At 37.8% G+C, this 16,992-nt stretch overlaps 1 protein-coding gene across 1 annotated transcript; it reads left to right on the top strand.

Moving 5' to 3' along the window:
* Positions 1-1,279: 1,279 nt before the first annotated feature.
* On the top strand, positions 1,280-14,438 carry CHP1 (calcineurin-like EF-hand protein 1; the record flags this gene model as incomplete). Its single annotated transcript, XM_010292698.1, has 6 exons — positions 1,280-1,352; positions 8,979-9,059; positions 10,313-10,440; positions 11,326-11,387; positions 12,409-12,531; positions 13,856-14,438. Coding segments are annotated over 6 exons (521 nt in total), but the record flags the coding sequence as incomplete, so codon positions are not given.
* Between the last annotated feature and the right edge of the window lie 2,554 nt (positions 14,439-16,992).

Raw genomic sequence — 16,992 nt, 5'->3', positions numbered from 1 at the left:
AGTTGCCGAGGAGACAAGGAAAGAAAAAAAAAAAAGCAGTTGCTGGCAGGTCATCCTAAAGGAGGGAACAGTTGAACCTAAACAAATAGCCTGGAAAAAGAACAAACCTGAAAAAAATACTTTGCCTTAGTTGTTGCAGGTCAGACAGCTGCTGTGCAACATGTTCCCAAATAATTTTTAGCAAGTAAAAAGACCACTGTACATGTGCTGGTGAAGGCTTTTAAAACAACTGATCTGAAAATGACACTAAGTCCTAATTTAACATTGCAGAAAATCACACCTTTATTAAGTAAACATTAAAATTTAATTCAGTCTTATTTCATGTATTTATTAACTTCATCTGAGGAGGCTCTGAAAAGCCAAGATCTTCTGTAGGGCATTCTTTCAGTGTTAAAGGAATTGCTGTTCTAAGATAGGTTTAACCTGCTTCCATCATGGACTAACCTAAAGATCTAGGTGTCTGGTATTTTGGGTTGTCTAATATCTCGTTAATGTTGACACCATGATGCTAAACTTAATACTGGCTTTGGAATTTCTTTTTCAAATTGCAGATTTAAAAAGTCTGTACTAACTTTCTGCTTGCTTTGTGTCCCAACTCCCTCACAAACTTCTAGAAATAGACTTTTTAATTTTTAACTCAATGTCCTAGAAGCCTGGAAATTACTTTAGTGAACCCCAAAATGAACAAGCTGTTTAGATTCAGGTAGTCCTGTAAAGAAAGAAAAGTGATCAGGGGCAAAGTGTCTCTGACTGCTTTCCAGATGCATAGAAGCTGAGTATGCTTTCCATCTTTGGACGGAAAAAGGCAACAGGAGTAGACATAAGCAAAAGAGAAGGAAAGATACTACAGCAGAGGCCTGTGGTGTCTTGAATGGTGTAGAGGTCATCAGTGGAGGCTCTGTTAAGATTATTTCTAGCCATAAAAGTATTAAGAGAAATACAGTGGAAGTGTAAATCAAGTATTTCTTCTTTTTAATTGCCATTTACCGAATCAGATAACCAAAGAATGTTAGAGACCAAAAATATAAATGGGTAGAAGGCAGTTGGACAAATTTTTGCAAAATGGACTTATTTGTGGATTCTTGAATATTAAGGTAAAATTTACAGCTTATGAAGTTCCTCAACTGCTGATTGCTATTTGCTTCCAACGTAACTTGTTTTGTGTAATCTTTTTTTGAACACAGCTTCTGGCAACAGAGTAGCTCAGTGTAATGAGGTCTGTTCCTATGAGGAATCATTCACATACTAATTGTGTTTCTTCTTTCTTTTTTTTCTTCAGTCTCCCACAGTCAAATCACCCGCTTGTACAGTCGCTTCACTAGCCTAGACAAAGGAGAAAATGGCACTCTTAGGTGGGTATCATCACTAATTCAGCTCTCCTTGCATTGACACATCTGTAACGGCGGCTTGCTGTTGCAGGATGTCTGCATGCTTTCCTCACATGGTGAATCAGTGAGGCTACTATGACATGTTCTTTCATACCTACTGTCTACATGGACATTCAAGTTTGTTTTCCTTTATAAAAGGTCAGGAGAAGTCTGAACTGAGGTGCCCTAAATAACAATTGTTTTTACTGTAGTGCTGAAGGTTTGTAGCAATAATACAAGAAAGGTCAGATTTGTTATTCAAGGTCTTACAGTAAATGTTCAGAAATGTTAAACCATTTTTTTGGATTGTTATTTCTTACCTTTCTTTATATATTGCTTCTAATAATTATTAACAAGAATGGTTCCACTATGTCGTCTTCATCTTGGCTTTCATAACAAAAAGATCATTCATATTTTTGGGAGCATGGGCTTTTAATTGTTTCTCATACCCAGTGTCTTTTAACACTACTTTGGTCTGCAAGCCCTTTACTTTTCCTAACTTTGCACCTCTTGTTGAATACCCATGTCTATTAATATGCTCAAAAATAAAGAGCTGGAGCCAAGTCACTGTGACTAAACAAATACACATTTTATTCTTTGAAGTAGTAGTGTGGGATGTTCCAAGACTTTTAAAGTGTTTGTCTTCTGTCTACAATTTGAAAACTACAGAAGTGAACCAGTTTCTTACAGCTTAATTAAATAAAGATGAGGCTTAGACTTTATCTGCAAAAAATTTTTTACCTTGATGGACTGAGTCTGCTGGAGAGAGTATTCTCAACTGAGAGGTAAACTCTAGTGGGATGATCTCCTGCTAAAAAGTCTCTGCCTGCTGTCTTTGTTCTCTAGCCTTCCCCACTCTGGTTATTGTATTGTGTGCTGGTATTGGTTTGCTCTTTATTTACTGAACTAATATAAATTCTGATTGTATTAAATTGGTTATTGTTCTTTTCTTTTGATGTTGCCTATAGATTACATTTAATATTATGGAAATGTATGACAAATAAGAGCTGTCCATGATTGTACCAGGGTTGCAATTTTGTGACCAAGATACTTGGTCTAAGACCAGTCTCCCACTGCAAGTCTGTGGCTTTTCTGTGTTTTTGCTGTTATGCAAGGCTTATCTTTGGAAACTGACCTAAAGCTTTGAGAACTTGCCAAGCAAAACAACAAAAAACAGTCTGATCAGTTTTCAGGTGGATTTTTTCCCATCCACCATATAGCCATATATGCGAGAACCAGTGCACAGGGAAGCTGGAGAGAATGCAGGAGAGAGTAGGAAGGGGACCTTGTTGTCGCATAGTATACAGGGTCTGGCTGGGATAGAGTTAATTTTTTTTCACAGCAACTCCATCCCAGTCAAACCCAGTAAACAGATTTCAGGGATCGTCTGGGTTTTGTATATGAGCTTGAAAAATGTGATTGTAGTAATGCAATCACATGCATTATGATGCACTATAAACCTATAAAAGCTAGACCTACCTGTAAACCCACCTAACTATAAAGCTAGAATCACTGCTTAGAAGATGAAGGTGACGAGCTGTAAGATACACTGTCTTTGGTGGTACTGCTGGCTTACTGCAGTTTCTTTTCCTTCAGGAAGCATGCAGTTCCTTCTGGTGCCACAAATCGCTGACTTCTCAGTTAACATTTAAGTAATTGGTTGTGGACTTGTACTGTAAACAGGATTGCTGAGTGATTATTTTTGGTTAAAAGTACTCTCCCTCCCCTTTTGGTTTGTATAGATATTTTTAAGCTGATTGACTCCAGTGATTTGGACTGTGGCTGTACTGTAAATATCTGGACTTGCATAGCTGAAGGGATGACGGAATGGATTGTGGGTGTGGAAACAACTGGCTTGAGATGGGATGGGCAGGAACTTTTTAAGCCCATTCTGTCATGGAGCCAATGTATCATATAAATTGTAGCACTGGCTAATTGGCAATTGTGACATACAGATCAGCTGATGATAGTGTAGGTAAAGTTAATACTACTTATGTCTCAAAATTAAATTACTTCAAAAAGAACACTAACAGCCTCTGCAAACTCTGCATGTGGCTTTAGTCTTCACTGAAGAATAAAGTGGTGGCTCCTGGACTAGTCTAGCATATGTTCTTCCAACTCTTCACTCCAACTTTAAATTCACCTTTTGAGTCTATGAAGTTTGTTTAAACTTCAAAGTGATTGCACTCGGTTTACGTAAGAGGAGTAATTAATTAAATATGCTATGAATGTCTGTTGCACAATGCTTAGTTTCATAGTGTTATCTATCAGGAGGAGTTTGACTTTCATTGTTGATAATCACGTGGTACTTGGGAAAGGAAGTGAAGTTTGTTTGCAAAATACCAGCAACTGTGCAAACTGTGATCTATTAACTTGCAGTCTTGGCCTTCTAAGCATAGCCTGCTCTCAAATGTGGCTGACTTAGTGGCATTCAAATTTTGAGACCTGTCCTGGCACCCGCAATATGTGGAAACCATTAAGTTTAAGTGATGGAAAACGATTTCCTGAAAAAAACAATGAAGGGAAAGTAAGAACTACAGCTTGGAAGGCCATAAATGTTGGTTTCTGAAATACTGATGAAAGAGAACTTGCTACTTGGAGACAAGTGAGATTAAGTTATCACTTGCTTACTACCACCAAACAGTTTAGAAGGCATGTCTTCTGTTTGTTTCCTGTGAGCAAGAATGATTGTTTCCATAAGGATGACTTATACCTTTGACTTGCAAATCAGACATGACAGAAATCACTCATGTGACTATGATCAGGAAAAGAAGTGTTAGGCAGCTCTTTATGGCATGAAATAAATCTTTAAATGTGTACCACCCTTCTGAAGAAGAGGAAAAGCTGTGTTGTCCTTATCTGTATATTAAAAATGGGCAGGTAAAAAGCACTTTGTACAAAAGATCTGGTAGGTGATGATTAATCCTGGTGGTTAGAGAAGACAGGCGGTTCATTCTGGAGCTATAATCAACAGCTGAAATTTTTCCCAGCCAGATGTTTCCATAAAGTGTACCTATGTATAGTTTCAAGGCACTTTCTTTGTTAAAGGTTACATAAGATGTAAGAGAAGGATATTGATGGAAACAAAACTTCACATGCCTCTTTTTGCCCCGCCCCCCCCCGGGTTACTGATTAATTCTTACAGATTCTTTAAAAATGTAGAAAAATGTTAGATCCTTAGCTTCACTTTTTCCTAAACAAAGTGAATAAGCCCCCTCAGACTTGCACCATCTGAATGAAAGAGGTTGTAAAAGCCAGGGCAAAACTGTTCCTTTAAATTCTTTTGTCACCTATGATTTCGATATTGTGACATGCTGAGCTGCCAAAACAAAAGGTTGATACCCTTAGATGCCCATAGCTACATCTAAATTGTAAAATCTGAAACATATTTGTTCTACCCACATCCTAACTATAGGTCAGGAGGACGCTAGTGTGCATGTTTTCTTTACCTTCTGATTTCATAGATGAGGAATTGAAATGTATGACCAGGGTAAGTATGTGCTTGCTTCATTGAGTCTCCTTGTTGGGCTGGTACTAAAGTGTACACCACACGAGAACACATTTCCTGCAAAATTTATCTACAAGTAAGTAGCTGTAGACAGATGTGTAGAGCTATAAAAGGAGATACTTATCTAAAGTGCTACTTTTGCATGTAACTTTTGCATGGAGCCTCCCACTTACCATAGTTTCTTCTGCACTGGAGAAATGACAGGTTAAGCACTTCACAAGTATTTTTTTACTGTAGAGTAATTGGTATAGCCTGGCGAGTGTGGAAGAAGGAAGGGAGGGCAAGCGTTCTGAAAGCTGATACATGAGAGTAAACACACTGAGCTGTTTATGCATGTCACGTGCTTATGAGAGCTGTTCACAAGATGGTGTCTCCTGGAGAACTTCAGAAAGCCTGTGGTCCTGAGAGAAGGGTAAAAAGCTAGCTGAGCCATCTGTTAATCTTTGTCAGTGAATTGAATCATCTCAGTCTGGAAAGGTGTCAGGCTTGTTCTTATTACTTCAAACTGATATTGCAAAATTCCAAAGTAAAACATGAAAGCTGGTGCTCTGAATGTGAGATTATTTATCTTTACTTAAGAAAATGCAAAGGATCTTTAGCTTTATCTTGAACAGACAGGCAGGATATGGGTTCGGATTGGGGAACTATAGGGTACTAGAATAGTCTATACTTCTGTCTTCAACCATGCTTTATTCATACTGCTTCCCCCACCTTGTGCATATATTATCACATTTACTTTTACTGTACTTCTTGGCCTAATGTTTATAAACCAATTACTCCTCTGGTAGTTAAGCAGCTTTTAAAATTTGTGTAGAGCATGTGTAAGGATGAAGTTAGATGAGATGGATGGCATAGCTGTGGAAGAGGAGGATATCCATCTTCTTTCTCTGTCATTTCTCCAGGCTCCCAATACCTCTTTGTCAGCCATGGTGCTGTTACATTTTTTTTAAAGTTTTTTTTAATTGCTTCAAGTTACTAATTCAACAGAAAGATTGGGAGGATGGAGAGAAGGAAGGTGGGGAGCTGCTTTTGGGGTTAGTGAGATGCATTAGACCACCAAAAGGTTTGATGAATGACAAAATGAATGTTAGCCAGGGAAGGGAGCAATGAAACCTATTCAGTAGTAATCTGATAAATCTGTTTGACCGTCTTGTATGATACACAGAATCACAGAATCATCTAGGTTGGAAGAGACCTTTAAGATCATCCAGTCCAACCATTAACCTAGCACTGCCAAGTCCACCACTAAACCATGTCCCTAAGCACCACACCTACACCTTACTACTTTTAATTATTTTTATTTATTATTTACTTTTTCAGGTAATTTCTTGTTACCTATATCCTCTGGACATTTTTCCTTTACCACTTCTGTTTCACATATGGTTTGTTTTCTCTCCAGTGTTTTACTTTCCCTCAGCTCTAGATAGACCTACCTTCCTCATGCCTGTTGAGGAAACAGTACTCTGCTACTATCTAAAAGTAAAAGAAGGATGAACAACCATAAATAATGGAAGAAAAAAACCCAAGGGTGTAGTATGTCTCTTGCAGCCTTTGCGGTAAGGCAGAGCCACCTTTACAGTAGGGATCTGCTATGTGCCTTGGAGGGTGTACTCATGCTTAGAAATACTTGTCTTAGAATCTACAAATTCCTTCCTGCAAAGTATGTTTAAGTGTGAATGCACTGACATATATGTTAAGTAGTTGGCCTGCATAATGATAATATGCATTTAAAGGCTGCTTTGCATGTTACATTTAAGCAAGGATTTAATGGAAGTTAGGTTCCTGGAAAGGTATGTTGGAAGAGCCTTGTTGCTATGGCATGCGAATACAGAAGTAGAGGGCATCAAATTTCCTGTAAGCTCCAGCCTCAGCTAGGTGAAGTTGGTCCCTAATTGACTGCAGGAAGCCTAAGTTTATAAAGTGGAGAGTAACTTACCTCATGCATTCATTTACTTTTATGGCTGTTACAGCTATTTCAATTATAACACTCACTCAGTAATGTGCTCTTAATAAGCAAAAATGGTCTTCTGCAATCCTGATAATGACAGGACAAATGGATTTGAAACCTGGGGAGTTATTTGTGGTTAATTGTTAATCTCCTGTTAGAAAGCAGAACTGGAGGCTGAAATGCCGAGTGTAAATTGAGGCTGAATACCAAGAAGTAGTATATGCAAGTAAAAAATTCTTAAGCATTAGAATTTTGCTCTAAAGGGAAGGGAGGGCAGTTGCTGCTTTTAGCTTGTAAATGTTAGCATTGACACTGAAGTCCTGTTGTTAAAATATTGTTACTAGGACATAGGTTTTCCACATCACTGCATCTCCTGCTTAAGTCACTAATGCATATTTTGCCCTTCAGCTATAGCTTAAAATGCAGCAGCCCTGAAGGGTCTGGTAACAAGCTGATCATGTTATAGAGATGTTAACTTTGCCTATTAAAAATAATTCAGACCTGGCCAGAGCAGAAGTTTGCTGGAATAGCTTAAAAATATGGTCAGATTGCTCTATTAGAAGGTCAAACAGTTTAACCATGTTGTAACAGATATAATAGGGACTCTTAACAGTGCTGTGGTGTGACTGGATGCAAGGAGTGCTTTAGAAGGCATTTAAAACTAGAATGTCTTGCTTCTGTGCCTTTCTCAGGCTAGACTAGTAATAAGGTTAGCCAATTCCTTTTTTCCCCTGTCTTTAAGATAGCAGTATTATAAAAGGCCAGTGTACTTAAATAATCTCAATCTGTTCGTGTTTACTTTACTTTGCTAGTTTTTTGGTATAATGACATCATGAATCAAACCTTGTTGCTGATTCATTTAATGAGCATAGTTTTAAAAAGTAGCAAACGTGTAGTAACTGAGTTTGACACTGACCCAAACTTCAAAAACAGCAAGACTGCATTTGACTTGAAAGGAATGGTCAGTATTTCTGGAGATTGGGCAGGAAATGTCAAGTTATGGATCAAGACAGAATGAATTTTTTTACAGCCTTACTCCATTGCTGTTATCTTTGCAATTTAAAACCTAAATGATTACAGAGTACATCCTGTACTAACTGATAAATTGCTGTGCTATGTTATGGCGGGGGGAGGCAGGTAACCAAAACAAAAACCAAAACAAACAAAAAAAACCTCAAAGACCAAACCTGTTCACTGATGTATTCACTAAGACATACTTGGTGTCTGCCTTGGTGACACCAAGATTATATCACTTTCCTGTCAGTGACATTCTATTAGGTTGAAAGAAAAGAAAAATTACTAGTACAACTCCAGTAATAGAATGAATGCTATGTTCATGTTGTGCTGATCTAAAATGTATTTACACTGGTACAGCTCATGATGTCTTACAGATCAGGAAAAGCTATAACACTGTAAGCATAGCTATGCTTATACTGTCTACATATAATAAGCAGAAGAGAGAATGCAAATACTCACTGCTCTTGCCAGCCAATGTGCTGGTAAAGTTACATCTGTCAAAGTCTAAAATTAGTACTTTAAAATAGGGGTGCTGCTTGGTTGAAGCTAAAATAATCTGGAATTTGGCATTTATAAGATACAAAGTTGTTGCATAAACAAACAAACAAAAATTATTAGAATGTACAGACCACCTGTGGTATGTTTGGAGGAGTATGGTATTGTCCCATAATCTGGAATGGGTAGTCTGGAAAAATCATGCCAACTCACATGATTCAGTACCAAAACAATTATTAAAATATTAAAATATATATCTTGAAATGTTCATTTTGATTTTGAAACCGTATTTTCCTTCAAAGCCATTTGGAAACTTTTCTTTCCGTAAATTGCAAACTAGTCAGCATCGTTACCGGAAGGTTTCTAGCACAAACAATGTTAGCATCTGAGAAGTGCTGTTAACGTGATAGATGAACACTACTAGCCTGTATTGTAATACAGGCTTGGCATTGTCTTTTTGCTTTGTTTTGTGCCATTGGTCATAGAGAAAACATGATTTAAAGAGCTACATTTTTAAAAACCACCAAGTGTCTTGCTGCAGAAATAGAACCCAACGGATGTTTTACTGTGAATTCTTTTTCAGCAACTTTTACTCCTCTGACTTCAGCTTTATGTAAACTTCTTGTGTTCTTGCTTTGCTTAGCCGTGAAGACTTCCAGCGGATTCCAGAGCTTGCCATCAATCCACTGGGAGACAGAATTATCAATGCCTTCTTCCCAGAAGGGTGAGTTCCAATGAACTGAATTTGTAAGTAGGCACAAAATTTGTAGTTCATCAGAAGCTTTGATAGGAGTGAAATGCTGATAATTAAAGCACAGAATTTGAATTTACTACTAATTGAACACCTCAAACATCAGCATATTTTCATTCTGTAATGAGGAATATGTCAACCTTACAAGAATTTTGTGTGCTTTATTCATTGACAAATTCAGGCTTCATGTCACAGTTTTCCACTCTTCTTGCTATGCTGCTGAATGCTTCTAAAGAAAGCCAGGGGTGTATATGGTTCTTAAAGCAAACTTGTAGCAATACTATTTTATGCTAAGTAGTTTGCAATTAACTACTTCAGACTTGTTTTTCACCGTTCTAGCCTCTAAGTGTACATTTGTTATTAGATCAGCTTTGGTTTTAGTTTTTTATCACATTTAAGACATAGCTTATGGTACTTCTAACATAAATCCAAAGAAATAATCAAATTTGCAGTACTGTCTCTTCATTATAGCTCTCTAGATTGCTGTATGGAGTCTGCTTCTCTTCTTGAACACATTTGTCATTACTGGTTGATGAAGATCATATTGTTTAATCAAGTGATAACATCAGCTAATACGAGGCAGGGTTTCCTGAATAGGAAGCAGGAGTCCTGGAAAGTACTTACATAGCTGATTCCCACAGAAGCTCTAGAGAATTTGAGCTGTTTGTCAGGGAGCAGTGAGCAATGGCTGTTCCACAATAGGAGGCAAAGGTGACAGCAAAGATAGCAGGGACAATGTACTTGCTGACAAAGGGCATAGCACCTGAACAAGAAAAGCATAGCAGGTCCAGTGACTTGGTATGTCAGCCAACAGTTCAGTGGTTGCCAGACAAATTGACAGTGGTGAAGCAAGTCTCAGGTCAGTCCAGGGAGTAAGGGTCCAGATCAGCAAGATACGTTTCTGGACTCTGGCATAGCTGCAGGACAGCTCAGGCAAGGGCCAAGGGTGGGGGCTTGAACTTACATAGAACTTGTGGGTGAGGTGGGGGGGCCCTCAACAAGACTTCTCACAGCTCCTTTTTTTTTTTCCACACATCATACTTCACAGCAGCATGATCCCAGGTTGCAACTGCACTGTATCAGAGCTGGGTTTGAGCATAGGCAGCCAAACCCTGGGGAGGTGGAAGAGTCTGCGTGGTCTTGATGCTTTAGACATTCACAACCTTACTGAAATAAAGAACCTGTATAAGCTATGCTAAAACTGACCTGCTGAAATACTTATGCAGAGAGGACCAGGTGAATTTCCGTGGATTCATGAGGACACTAGCCCACTTCCGACCCATAGAAGATAATGAAAAGAGCAAAGACCAGAATGGACCGGAACCACTAAACAGCCGAAGTAACAAGCTCCACTGTAAGAAATGTGAACCTTCCTACAGAAGCAATTAATTGTCTTTTTCTGTTTTTCTGGGAAGAGAGTGAAGGGGCTTGGAGTCTTCTGTACAGTTGTTCCTTGAGGAATACCTCTAATACCTGATTTTTTTTTTTAAATCAACTTGCAAGCTTACCTGTTCAGAATGTCAACAATTGCCCCATTCTTTTATTGGAATTTGGTGGAATTGGTTGAATCTTGAGTAATGTATATGCTTTTCCAAACATCTCAATAGAAGTGTTTAGAAATTGTTTGCATCCAAAGTTATTTCAGATTTAGAAGCCACATCCAATGGGCTTCTTGGCTTCGTTCTCCAGTCTTCCATATAATATAGTGGTTTTTCCTCACCTTCAGCCAAGTACTTTCTTGACTATTTGGACGTCTGCCTACAGTATATGAGCAGAATGCTCTTGCTTGCTAATCAAAGTTGGCAACAGTCCTCAGATCCTCAGAGCCCTTAAAATTTCTGTCATATCTCATCCAGAATATTGTTAAAAAGAATGAATGGTAGTGTAAAAATGGTTGGCTCTGAAGTTAAAGGATTGAATGTATCTTAGTGGTAATTATACTTCCATGGCTTGAGGCTTTGAAGAAATACCTCTCCAAGCAGAGTGCTTCTGAATGTACTCATACTCTTACTTAAGTAAGATTTTTCACTTCTTGGCAGTAATGTTATTCTTGTATGTGGTAATAGCACTTTATGGAACTGAACATGAATTTTATGTTAAATTAGAATTCTAAGCTAATTGTCTTAAAATGATTTATGAATACCTACAGTTTTTTGTTTGGTTTTTTTAGATAAATGTATTGTTATAAAGAAAAATAATGGCACTTGAATTAAACTGCTCATTCTTTTCTTCCCTGTAGTTGCTTTTCGGTTATATGATCTAGATAAAGATGACAAGATTTCCAGGGACGAGCTTCTTCAGGTAAATATCACAGGGCTGCTTTGAATTACTGCATTGTGACCTTCCCTGACTTCACGCTCATTTAGAATGAAGGGAGCTACAATAGTCTTCTCAAAATAAATCCGGAGGAATTTGGTGGCTAATTGCTTATCTTTAAACCAAAGCTTTAGATATAGTATGAGACTTTAATCTCATTTGATAGCCCAGGCTGTTCAGTCAGACTGGGAATGCTAGATTCAAATTTAAGCCAGAGCATTAGGCTAATCAGATCATGTTGGATATGATACCTAAATATTCTTTACCTTTCAAAGGTGTTTCTAACAGGACTTCACAGGGACGATCCTTGATGTGGATTAGGTTGTTTGCCTGATCCTCTGTGCATCCTCTCAATAGAATAAAACTTTTTGAAATTGCAGCAAAGGTAATCAAAGTTCATCAGTGCTGCATATATGTGAAACTAGGCTTGAGCTAGGAGTAATTACATATTACTAATCCTGGGAAGTAGACATGGCAATTTGTGGTTCCTGATGTAGGATAAAGATTTGCTTTTGACTGAAACTGCCCTCTTCTGCCTGCACAGAAAATGGTTTACTAACTGTAAAGAGTAATGGTAGTTATCATTGGACCATATACTTAAAATATTCCTGTAGGCAACTATCTCAAACAGCAGATACTCATTCAAATGTTGGTATGTTTTGTGTGGGGGAAAAAATAGATGAAAGCATTGGAACAAAAGGTACTCATTCCTAGTTCAAAAGATTTCTCATACTTTTACCTCTTCCTGCTGCCTAGTGAAAAAGCAGGATTCTTTTGTCAAAGGTGGCTACAAAAGGAAGGTGTCTTTCCTGAAAGCCTTGGTGTGCAAAGGACAAATAGAAATCTGTCTAGAAGTTAATTCCATGGAAATCCTCCAGAGTTGTTCTTGTATGGTGTTATTTTGGCAGTACACACAAGAAAAACAGCACTAAGAATACTTCTGTTCCTGTATCAATAATGGTTATTTTGTTATTTAAAAAAATCTGGGGACTTCTGTATGTTACAGGTATTACGGATGATGGTTGGTGTAAACATTTCAGATGAGCAGCTGGGCAGTATTGCCGACAGGACAATCCAGGAAGCTGATCAAGATGGGGATAGTGCCATCTCCTTTGCAGAGTTTGTAAAGGTTGGTAAACTATATTTTTAATGACTAAATGAAACTGCTCAGTAGCAGGCAAGTCATTTAGACTTAAATGCAAATGGATACGGAGAGGAAGCCATTCAAATAGTCCTGCCTGTCTGCATTTGGGCAAAGCAAGCCTTCTGCTAGCTCTTCTTTTTTTTTATCAAGACATTTTTTTTCTTTTTTATACTGTCAGGGTACTAATAATTAATTGATATGTTTTTTCATACTCTTGCATAAGCTACAGCACTGAATATACTGCAGAATTTCCACTTTTTTCTTTTGAAACTGCTGTTTTCTACACAAGTAACCTGACTAGCACAGTCACAATAGAGTAATTCTTCTACTATAATTGTGCTGATCGGTCTTCACTTGTAGATTTTGCCCATTAGCAGCACAATTAATATCAGTATTCAAGTTCCTAGCTCTAGTCCTTTGAATTACATCTTTTGTTAGTCAGAAATGGGTAATAATAAGGAGCTGTTATATAGTCAGTGGAGAAAGTTGTCCTATAGCAGAATAATTTCAACTGCCTAATGGGATGGCATTGACCAGAGGAACCAGGCTCACCTTGGAGGTGGATGAAGACAGGACAAGATGCAACAGAAACAAGTTGCAACATGAGAAGTTCTGGTTACCTATAAGGAAAACTTTTTACCAAGAGCATGATCATAGGTGCTGAAGATGTAGAACCTCTTTCCTTGGAGATATTTAAAACTTAACTGGAAAAGGCCCTGAGCAACCTGATCTAGCTGGCCCTGATTTAAGCAGGAGTTGAGGGAGTTGGACTGAAAGACCTCTGGAGGTCTCTTAAAATTACTCTGATCTTGAAACACTGAAGTCTACTGCCTGAAACAGCCTGGACCAGACTAATGTCTTTGTACTTCAGTGTTAATAGCAATTCAGTGAATGAAGCTGCAGCCCCAGTTTTATAACGATCTGCGTTAGTGACGCTGTAGTCTTGATTTTAGCTCTTCAGTGACTGCTCATGCACCTTCCTCTGCTCTGTTCTCCCTTCTGTTTCCTGGCCATGCATTCCCACACAATCTAATTTTGGGAATCCAAGCCTTTCTGGGCTCTTGGCAGACTGAAACTGCATTAGTTACATTTTGGTTGACAGCCTTCTTCCAGCTTTAATGGCTGAAGTTCCTTTCCTTGGAAGGACCTTAGTCCAGAATGAAAAATAGCAGTCTCTAGATGAAAGACTGGCATGCCAAATTGAAGACATCCCATGTTCCTGCCCATTTCCTCTATACTTGAGTAAGAAACCTTGTAGGAAAGAAGTATGTACAGTAACTTAAGTAGCTGTTTCTGAATTTTCTTGCAGGTTTTGGAGAAGGTGGATGTAGAGCAGAAAATGAGCATACGATTTCTTCACTGATGGATGGAGAACCTATTCCTTTCTACCCCTACTATATAATGAATAGAACCTCATTCTCTCCTTAGCACCTTCCCCAGAGCATTGCTACTGGTGTGTACACAATGCATCTCCAACCCCTCTCTGATTTATTCTACCAATGTGAACATTCCCTGTGCATCAGGAACAAAGGGAAATGGCTGCCATGCAACTTGGAAAGGAGCATTTTTAAAAAAAAATCTTCCAATTTTTTTTACCCTTTCTCCCTTGTCTCCTTCTGCACTACTGTTTCAGCAAAAATATCTCTCCTTATGTACTGCTGTTTAATCTACAAACTGATTCTTCTGAGCTCTGAATCTGAGAATGGAAAAATGGGAACATGACACATAAGTGCCCTCTGAAACACTTTGGAGACAAGCTCAAATATCTACTCAAATACTAGGTGCAGTGATAATGATTCAGTCTTGCTTCCAGCAGCAACACCACATTACAGCTGCCTTTTTTTTTACCCATTTGGCTCTTTACATGCAGATTTGTTTCTTCCCTGCTTCCAAATCTGCCTTTTACCTGAGGACTTCCCAATTTCTATGGCTTCATTGTACAACTAGCACTGAATGCATGATGATAGCGTAGAGTACTTTAAAGTACTGTGAATGGATTTTATTCTTTGTGGGATGAATTCACAGGGACAATAGAAGAATCTGTGGGGGAGACAGGCTGTGGTGTCCTCAAAAGGAATAGGAATTCTGCACGAAGTCACTGAAATTGATCCTGTAGCAGATGCAGAAACTTGCTGTTTCTTTTGAGTAGCTTGCAGGCTTGGCAGCCAGTGGACCATGAAGTGTCCTGTCCAGGTTGCTTTGCTCTCTAGGATCCCTCCTCTCATCAGGGTGGTTTTGCCTCTGAAAGTGTAAACTTGTTTACCAGTGTACATAATGCAAGAAAACTAGTTATGCCAAAACCTGTATTTGTAGTTCTGTCACTGCCCCCTGGTAATAGAGTCATGAAACATAGTACTGATTTTTTTTTTTTCAGTCACAGTGACCTGGATAATCAGTACTTATTTATATTTTCCAGTATGGAAGTCCTGGTCTGTTAGATTTTTGTTGAGGGTGGTAGCTGTATTTATGAAAGCTCTGGCATAAAAATGTATTTCAGAATATATTTCTACACAAAGCTTTTTGCAAGTGTAAGATAATTAATACCATTAATATAATGCTAATAAATTCAAGAAGTCAAAGTTATGGAAGGTTCAACAGTAACAGTTTTCTGTGGCTAGATTGGCAAATGTTTTCATCGTTCAGCTGGAACATCCAGTCTGAGAGGTCCTTCCAATAAAACAAAAAAACCCTGGGAGCTTCTCTACTGAAGAATCAGTGTTATAACTGCTTCTCTATGTCATGTGTTAAAATTTCTATAAATATTTACCAGTCTCAAACTACCCTCATATGTGCACTTCCTTTTTTTCCTCAGTTCCTTTAACCATTACTTGTGTTAAAGAATAACATGCAAGTCTCTAAAGGATTTTTGATGTGTTTTTAAATTAAGGAATTGCAAAGTGAAATGTTGCACTTCATTGTTTTGCGGAGTGCAGCACAATTCCAGGCAGAAATGTAAATTAAAAACCTCTACTTTATATGAGAAAAACATTATAGTTTTATGACCATGTCATGTAAAATAGGAATGTAACAATGTTAACAGATTGAAAAGTAAAAAAAGTGTTTGTAGGCTTTGTGATTTGCTTAAAAGTAGGTGTTGCTCTCTTCTGGCTATATAGTTGTAACCTACAGTTGTGCCTTATTGTCCCAATGAGACTGGATATTGTATTTATCAATCCATAAATAAACCCTCCACTGTATTAAAAAAAAAAAACCACCAGAGCTATTCCTGTATGGTAATTTACCATCCTTTAATGAAGAGAAAAGTTAAATACCACTAGAATGGTGCTAGCAGGCCTTACACATAATGTTTTTTATAACTGAGCTTGTTCTCAGAGTATTGAGTCCTTCATTCTGCTGGTAGAGTAGAGTAAACGAGTGCAAAACATGAGTTCCGGAAGAGGACATGTACTCATAATACTGTACTATGGATCGTATAACATCATGAGCTTTACACCTCTTCATGGTTCCAATCTAGGGTTTTTTCCCTCTCTGTAGTGTTGTTGTAGTTAGAGAGTACATAATAAAAATGCTAGTTTGTGATGTCCATCCTAGAAATCAGATATTTTTGCTGATGTGCTTTAAGGTGAACATAAACACTCAACACAAACATAAATAAGTGCACACAAAACCCACAACCAAAATAAAGACCACCGAACCCTCCTCCAGTAATAAACAAACCAACTAATTATCAGAATTTAACTTTGCTGTTAGCTGCATAAATCATATGGAAGCCACTGAGTATCTTGCTCAGTGTTCTGAAATCTATATGTTCAACATATAACTTAAAAGGTGGCAGAAAAACAAGTTTTACAGAGCTGATATCTTGAATTTATGTTAAGTTTGTTCAAAACTAAGCTGTACAGATATAAGCAGATCTCCACAAAAGTAATATTTTTAGCATACCTGATTGCTTGTAGAAATGATCTTAAGTCTTGTTGAGAACAAAGGTCATTTTTGAAGGTTAAAGTCAGGAAAAGGGATAAGATTATCAGCTTAAAGGCAGAACTGCTTTATATTTCATCTTTCTCTTTTGAAAAAGGAGTATAAGGTATAGGTATTTAAGTACAGATGAACCATTTTCCACTCTACTGGTAAATGGGAAGTGAAGTCTTATTTTTCCAATCTGCAGACTCAGATTTGTTATACTGAGAATCTCTGGATGGTTGGCTGCAGAAATCTACGGTTAAAATTAGTTTTCATTATCTCCTAGAGTATAATGAAGACTACAGAAAGCAGAAATATGTTTGATAGCTAATAAATACGGAAAGGTGGCAAATGAATTTTGACTTAAATAGCTGTAGGCCCATTAGCTTGTCATCAAGTCTGGGCAAAAGAAAAGAATCTGAATATGGGATTTGACTCATGAAGAGCAGGAGTAAAAATGATGTTAGTTTCCATAAATTTATAATGGAAAATTACTTGAAAATTCAGCTTTCAGTTCTTTGA

The sequence above is a fragment of the Phaethon lepturus genome, unplaced genomic scaffold, assembly GCF_000687285.1.
Source record: "Phaethon lepturus isolate BGI_N335 unplaced genomic scaffold, ASM68728v1 scaffold20678, whole genome shotgun sequence".
In the NCBI taxonomy this organism is placed as follows: Eukaryota; Metazoa; Chordata; class Aves; order Phaethontiformes; family Phaethontidae; genus Phaethon; species Phaethon lepturus.
The sequence above is the reverse complement of the archived record's forward strand: the minus strand, read 5'-3'. Positions and strand labels throughout refer to the sequence as shown.